Source organism: Entelurus aequoreus, linkage group LG02, assembly GCF_033978785.1.
Source record: "Entelurus aequoreus isolate RoL-2023_Sb linkage group LG02, RoL_Eaeq_v1.1, whole genome shotgun sequence".
NCBI classification, from domain to species: domain Eukaryota; kingdom Metazoa; phylum Chordata; class Actinopteri; order Syngnathiformes; family Syngnathidae; genus Entelurus; species Entelurus aequoreus.
The window spans coordinates 51,477,722-51,485,873 of record NC_084732.1 but is presented as its reverse complement, the minus strand read 5'-3'; the positions used below and the strand labels follow the sequence as shown (position 1 = coordinate 51,485,873).

Here is an 8,152-nt window from a genome sequence, read left to right as displayed (position 1 = left end):
GCGTTCTCGACTCTCATTTTCAAGAGGATATAGTATCCGAGGTGGTTTAAAATACAAATCCGTGATCCACAATAGAAAAAGGAGAGAGTGTGGAATCCAATGAGCCAGCTTGTACCTAAGTTACGGTCAGAGCGAAAAAAGATACATCCTGCACTGCAATCTAGTCCTTTACTCTTTCGTTCCTCATCCACGAATCTTTCATCCTCGCTCAAATTAATGGGGTAATCGTCGCTTTCTCGGCCCGAATCTCTCGCTGCTGGTGTAAACAATGGGAAAATGTGAGCAGCCCTTCCTCCTGTGACGTCACGCTATTTTCGGTACAGGCAAGGCTTTTTTTTATCAGCGACCAAAAGTTGCAAACTTTATCGGCGTTGTTCTATACTAAATCCTTTCAGCAAAAATATGGCAATATCGCGAAATGATCAAGTATGACACATAGAATGGATCTGCTATCCCCGTTTAAATAAAAAAAATTCATTTCAGTAGGCCTTGACTTGCTATGGTTTATTTTTTTCGAGGGAACCTGCATTCGTGCGCATGTTCAGTACCGTTGGGTAGTCATTTTTTACCATTAGCACATTTTCTCAGAACACCGGCTTTGCAGCAGCCCAAAGGCGGGACTTCATCTGCCCAACTCCAGCCCTTCAGTGCATCAGGAAATTGTTCCCAGCGCTTCTCTTTTTTCATTTTTGACAAAACCCCTTAATGTTTATTATGGTTTTCTTTTTCAAATTTGTTAAAACAAACAAAAAAATCAGCAATGTACAGAGACATGCTGGATGAAAACTAACACTTCCCATCCAATCCGATGGAGCTTGAGAGGTGCTGCAAGGAGGAAGGGGAGAAACTGCCCAAAGATAGGTGTGTCAAGCTTGTGGCATCATATTCAAAAAGACTCAAGGTTGTAATTGCTGCCAAAGGTGCATCAACAAAGTATTGAGCAAAGCCTTTTTGATTTGATTTGATTTAGATTTATTGGTCCCCGTTGGGGAAATTCCTTTTCACTGCCGTACATTTGAACAATAGACATTACACATCACAAAAATAAGAAAAAGACATCTTACATGACCAACACACATTTACAGGCTTGTCAGACAGGTCGGCCGGGCCTGCTGTTAAGGGCGGTTATAGCTGCAGGGATCAGGCTTTTCCCGAGGCGGGCCCTTCGGAATTTGATAGTTCTGTACCTGCGCCCTGATGGTAGTGGGATGATGTACTGGTGTAGTGGGTGAGTCATATCCTGGACTATTGTGTTTGCCAGTTGAGTGATGGACCTGTGGTTTAGATCGGAGATGTTGGGTGTGGGTAGGCCGATGATTTTAGCTGCTTAGTTTGTATTGCGTGTGAGTTTGGTCCGGTTGGTTACAGAAAGCATGGTGACAAAACATGTGGAACAGTACATAAAGATGGGTTGAACAATGCTTTGGTAAAGTAATAACAGGAGATGAGGTGCAACGTATAGTCCTTTAAGTTTTTGGATGTCTGACAGTCTTTGTTGACTTCTTTTTTGAATGTCTGTGGTGTGCTGATCAAAGGTGAGTTTATTGTCCAAGGTTACGCCCAGGTATTTAAAAGTGTCAACTCTTTTAACTGTTTGTGTGTTTATGATGATGGGGTGCTGAGGTGAGGGGGGGTTGAACCTTATTTCTTCTGTTTTGTTGGTATTGATTTCCAGATAACTGGCTGTGCATGACTCTGTGAAATGTTTGACTGTGTTATGATAGTCCAGGATGGATTGACTGTTGGAGAGGAGAGCGAGAATGGCTGTTTCATCTGAGTATTTGAAGTATGTTGTGGTGGGTGAGATGCTACGGCAGTCATGGGTGTAGAGTGTGTACAGGAAAGGGCTCAACACACATCCCTGTGGGACCCCAGTGTTGATGGTGACTACTTATGTACATTTGGTACATTTGCAAAAAAAAATAAAAAATTCTACTTTTTTACATTGTCATTACAGGGTATTTTCAGTAGAATTTTGAGGACAAAAATGGAATGTATTGGAATAAGGCTGCAACATAACAAAATGTGGAAAAAGAGAAGCGCTGTGAATACTTCACAAAGTTTCGTTGTACTTGTGCAATGACAATAAAGACCTATCTATCTATCTATACTTTACGGATGCACTGTACTGCCTTACTGTCACCGGCTGGCCCCCAGGGGCCTCCCGTCGATTACCCTGGCCTTACCAGCATGGCCTTGTCTGGAAAGTCCATACTTTTTATGTTTGACCTATGACTTTATTTTTTTCACATTTGGAAATGTTCTTGTTTTTGGATTTTGGGACGTCTGGAATGTGTTCCTTGTGGGGAGGGTACTGTCATGATCTGTTTCTGCTTGACTTGTGTTTGGTTCCCCGTGTGCTTGTTTGTGTCCTAAGTTACACCTGTGTCTTGCCCTGACCCTTCTTTCCTCCAATCAGCTCCCTTCTCCTTTATTTCTATAGCCCAGGTGCAGTGATGTAGCTAAACTACACTTTCCAGTAGCTTGGCGGTAGCTTAGCTACTTTTTTAACGAATAGCTTTTCCTGTAGCTTAGCTACTTTTAGACCCGTGTAGCGAGGAAGCTTACATTAAAGCGACAAAGAGAGAATGGACTGCGAATCCAGGCCCAAAAAAAATAAGGAGAAAATACAATGACCTGCATAAATGAGAACATCCATAATGATTGGTTGGTGTTTGTATGATGAGTCACCATTGGCTAAGGTTAGGGTGAAACATTACGGACTGGCCAATCAGAGGAAAGAAAAGGCGGGTCTTCAAAACTAGTAAACAAAATCATAACAGAAGCTCCTTGAGATGCAGCATCTCGTTTTCAAGAGGGCCTTTAAATGTCAAAATAGATGGCAGGCGGATATACATGTTATGACCAAAAAAGTGGTGGCCTATTTTCACCCAGGACAATCATTTAACTTCCTGAGAACCAACGTCCTAAGCAGTGCACGTTTTAGTTTTGCATAACGGGGATATTTTTACTCCAAATTTGTAACTGACACAAGAAATGCAGTAAACCTGTGGTTCTCAAACTTTTTTCACCAAGTACCAGCTTTAAAATAAACGTGTCTCTCCAAATACCACCATAATGACCAGCATTGAAATACAGTAGCGTAGTGTGCCTAAGTACTCATTAAAAACAAGCAGGGTTATTTAACAAGTTTGATAGCACCCCCCGTGACCCCGTAAGGGACAAGCGGTAAAAAATGGATGGATGGATGGATATTTCTGGCCACTGTAACATCACAGTTTGAATAGTAACACTGTTTGAGTATAGGAAAATAAAACACTACTTTAATCAAATGATTACCACTAGAGGGAGCCAGCATACCTCAGTTTGAGAATCCCTGCAGTAGACTAAAAACAAATGTCCACTGCAGAGGACGTTGGTTCTCAGGAGGTTATTAATGTAAGATAAAAACTAAATTTCTATGTATTTTTATTTTTGTTGGATATTGGCTTGTGTATTTTGTGGCTAATATTTGTTTTTAAAAATGTGTTTGTGTTGTATTATTGATGAATAGCTACAGCACAAATATGTCAGCTCATCAAATAAAAGGATCATACACAATATTCCTGTAAAGCTGCAAGTCTCTAAGTGATGTTATTTCACAGAATGCTGCACTAGTCAGTGATCGTTTTGCTTTCAGTGATTTTCTCTGCGCCCATTTTATTGTTTAGCAAATGTTACGGCAATGCCTAATTAGCATTGTGTAGTATTTGACTCTGCTGACTGGAAGGTCACAACAATGAATTTAGCAAACTTCCCGCTGACCAAAGCTCTGATCAAGAGCGTCCCAAAAGCATAGCAAGAAGAAATAAGTGATCTTAAAGAATGCCCGACATCTGACATGAATGTTCTCTTTTTATTATGTAAGTTTACGGCTCACTTTAAAAAAAAAAGAAGATATAAATAAAACTTAAACTCCCCAAATGATTTGCCAAAGGAAGCAAGCTTGTATTAAAAGTACATTTGCAATACTGTCATTACAGCCTACAACTTGTGTAAAACCAACAGTGACATATATGATTACACTGTCATATATATATCCATATATATATATATATATATACATACAGTATGTATATATGTGTATACATATACAACACTATAACCAGTGTGTGTGCATATACCGGTATGTGTGCGTGCGTGTGTGTGTGTGTGTTCTGGTCAACAGAAGACTGTGTACAAAACAACAAACACAAAAAAGTTAACTATGAACGAAAAGTACCTGACAATCAGAACAAGACACATTTGCACATTCAGTAAGTACCCTTACATAATAATGGGCATTTGTTTAGGCAGTAAATACAATATATCAAAGTGCTGTAATCTTAATAACACACTAAAGACACATTTTTGTACATAAGCAAACATCACGGTACATCATACCAGGTAGAAATAGTACAGGCAAGTGATGTTTACTGTGTCAAGGGGAAATTATGAGTAAAATGTGATATGTAGCAGCCACGATTGGGCTATTTATTTCAACTTTATGCTGTAAAACTCAATGCAAAAAAATGTGTTGCTTGGGTCCAACATGTCAGTTTAGATGTTATATTGCCTGCCATCAGATGGCAGTAGGCCTACTTTATTCCAGATCATAACAATGTCACGATATATACATTAAAAAATCTCATCTTTTTAAAGCCTCTTATTTTGCATGTGACAAATATTTCAAAAAGGGTGCAAATCTGTGGTCTCTGTGTGGTCTTGCTACTTCCATGCATGATATACTGCTTGAGCCTATCCCAGCTCACACATGCCCCTTCTCCACAGCACAGTACTGGCTCACATCTTGTTTTATATACAGAAGGTTGGTTTACCATTTCCAAATAGTACCGTCTGAGTCATGGTGCGAAACTGCAACAACCAGAAGGCATTAAATCACATCAAGACAAGAGACTAAAACAAGAATGGGGGAGAATGTGACAGTTGGCCATGATAAATACAGATATTTTATTAAAGAGAAGATTGAGGGCAGCAAGAAAATGGACCTATGCAACAGAATGGAGACTGTGGAGTCTAACATTGCAGCATCCAAAATGAAGGCACAACAACAGAGTGAGCTAATTCCAAGTGCATTTGTCATTTAATGCTGATGTCAATAAGTTTGTTCGACCAGCAAGTGATCAGCAGTCATTTACTTCACTCATAATGTAGGGCTTGCATGCTTGGAACATCTACTCTACATAACATCCACAACAGTACTTACTAGTCCTTGGTAGTACAGTAAGTCAGAGTGGGTACCATGCAGTGGAAAAGGGGCTTTAGGGTGACACACAGAGGCAGACAATTTTCACACCTTTAGCTTGTAGTTAACATAGCAAATGTTTTTGGACTGTGGAAGAAAACCGGGGTACCCGGAGAGAACCCATGCAAGCACAGGTAGAACATGCAAACCCAGATTTTGGGCATGAGGCAGCAGAGCTAAGCGATGCACAGCCTTATTCTTTCTTAGAAATATAGAATAAAAACACAAACATTCCTCGACAAAAATACCAAACTTCAAAAAAAGAAGTTAGAAGTGATGCCTTCTGGACTTAAGCGGCTGTCTTCTCTTTCTCTTCCTGTGGCACTGCTCCCTCCTCTCCGGCCAGGGGAAGCCAGCGTCAGCTGCTCGGTATGCCTCGTCATACTCATCGCTATCACTGTCTGGCTCAAGCGCTGGGAAAACTTGGCCTGGGAAAACTTCCTCCAGCTTGGTGGCAAAAAAGGCCTCCAGGCTGCGGCCTGCCTGCGCCACCTCTGAATCAGGCTGCGTCCAGACAACAACACAATCAACATGAGTTGAATGAACACAAGTTTGTGTAGCTGACAACTTACATAGTTGAACTTTGCACAGTTGTGGAACATGAGATAGACATCAGCCACAAACTGGTCGGGTGACTTGTAGTGTTGCATGCTCCTCTTGCTGAGTTTGGCTCGGATCACAGTCAGGTCAATGGGTCTCTTGATGATCTGATAATAATGACGAGCCTACACAAGAATGCAGCAGCAGTTAACATTTGGATATGAATCCAAGTTCATCATAATCTTTACATCAAGGCGTTGTGTTTTGTCACACCAAACCAGTTGTCAATCTTACATGACAGTTTGGACTTTGTCCGTTATTTTTCTGTGTTAAAGGCCTACTGAAATGAATTTTTTTTATTTAAACGGGGATAGCAGATCCATTCTATGTGTCATACTTGATAATTTTGCGATATTGCCATATTTTGGCTGAAAGGATTTAGTAGAGAACATCGACGATAAAGTTTGCAACTTTACTTTTGGTCGCTGATAAAAAAGCCTTGCCTGTACCGAAAGTAGCGTGACGTCGCAGGTTGAAAGGCTCCTCACATTTCCCCATTGTTTACACCAGCAGCGAGAGCGATTCGGACCAAGAAAGCGACGATTACCCCATTAATTTGAGCGAGGATGAAAGATTTGTGAATGAGGAACGTAAGAGTGAAGGACTAGAGTTCAGTGCAGGATGTATCTTTTTTCGCTCTGACCGTAACTTAGGTAAAAGGGCTCATTGGATTCCACACTTTCTCCTTTTTCTATTGTGGATCACGGATTTGTATTTTAAACCACCTCGGCTACTATATCCTCTTGAAAATGAGAGTCGAGAACGCAAAATGGACATTCACAGTGACTTTTATCTCCACGACAATACATCGGTGAAGCACTTTAGCTACGGAGCTAACGTGATAGCACCGTGCTTAAATTCAGATAGAAACAAAAGAAATAAGCCCCTGACTGGAAGGATAGACAGAAGATCAACAATACTACTATCAGGAGACACTGAACCAAACACTGGACCTGTAACTACACGGTTAATGCTGTGCCGCCTGTCGAAGCCTAGCAGTGCTGTTGCTAACGATGCCATTGAAGCTAACTTAGCTACGGGACCTCGTCAGAGCTATGATAAAAAACATTAGCGCTCCACCTACGCCAGCCCTCATCTGCTCATCAACACCCGTGCTCACCTGCGTTCCAGGGATCGACGGCGCGACGAAGGACTTCACCCGATCATCGATGCGGTCGGCGGCTAGCGTCGGATAGCGCGTCTGCTATCCAAGTCAAAGTCCTCCTGGTTGTGGTGCTGCAGCCAGCCGCTAATACACGATCCCACCTACAGCTTTCTTCTTTGCAGTCTCCATTGTTCATTAAACAAATTGCAAAAGATTCACCAACACAAATGTCCAGAATACTGTGGAATTTTGCTATGAAAACAGAGCTGTTTGTATTGTGATACAATGTGTCCGAATACTTCCGTTTCAACCATCGACGTCACGCGCATACGTCATCATACATAGATGTTTTCAACCGGAAGTTTTGCGGGAAATTTAAAATTGCACTTTATAAGTTAACCCGGCCGTATTGGCATGTGTTGCAACGTTAAGATTTCATCATTGATATATAAGCTATCAGACTGGTCGGTAGTAGTGGGTTTCAGTAGGCGTTTAACTATCACTTCCAATCCTGGTGCTCTTTTTTTGTCAGTATTAGCTTTTTGGGCTCTGTGTTTTGCAGCACCTTTACTTTCTGTTCCTTGTCCTGCCAGCACAGCTGTTCCTCATTGTAATGGCAATCTTCACCTTCAAATGTTCCAATTTATTGTCATTACTCAACAGGTTTGAGGGAGTGATCCTACGCAGTAGCAAACATTGTATATGAAGTGAGGTCCAGTCGGAAATCCAGTTTATGCATATTTATTAACGAATTTGCAGGGTGAATGAAACATACCAGGGATTATTGCAGTGATATTGTGTTATATGTTCTCCTGCCTGTTGCTGTTGTCTGCTGTGGTTTGCTGCTGTCTGCTGCTAGTAAGAACTGTTTGTGCTCCCACACCTGAGTCCTTCCTCGTTTGGCTCACCTGTGCTCCTACATATGCCTTCCCCCCTGCACTGCTCAACCAAAAAGCCCGCCACCTAGTGACAAAATAAAGTAATGCCAACACAAAAATAAAGATGCCTTAAATGGCTCCTACACACCGGCCCCTAATTGTTTACACTGTAACAATTACTTGAAAGGGAGCCATTCAAATTCACTTTTACACGATTCTTCTTCTCAGTTTTTTGTTGTTTTTTTTCCCGTTTTTTTTTTTTTAATTTCAAAATAAAAATATGTTGGCATTTATAGTTCATTAATCTTGAATCTTCATTAATCT

General features: G+C 41.1%; 1 protein-coding gene across 5 annotated transcripts in view; it reads right to left on the bottom strand.

Annotated features, from left to right (window-relative positions):
* Window positions 1-3,837: 3,837 nt before the first annotated feature.
* The window catches only part of trim66 (tripartite motif containing 66), a 79,908-nt gene continuing 75,593 nt past the window's right edge, over window positions 3,838-8,152 (bottom strand). For all 5 annotated transcript variants that reach the window (XM_062028860.1, XM_062028855.1, XM_062028847.1 and 2 more), the window contains 2 exons: window positions 5,818-5,970; window positions 3,838-5,749 (listed from right to left, as the gene is read on the bottom strand). In XM_062028860.1, coding sequence (XP_061884844.1) covers window positions 5,513-5,749; window positions 5,818-5,970 — 390 coding nt within the window. In that variant the 3' untranslated portion in view covers window positions 3,838-5,512. The remainder of the gene's footprint in view (window positions 5,750-5,817; window positions 5,971-8,152) is intronic.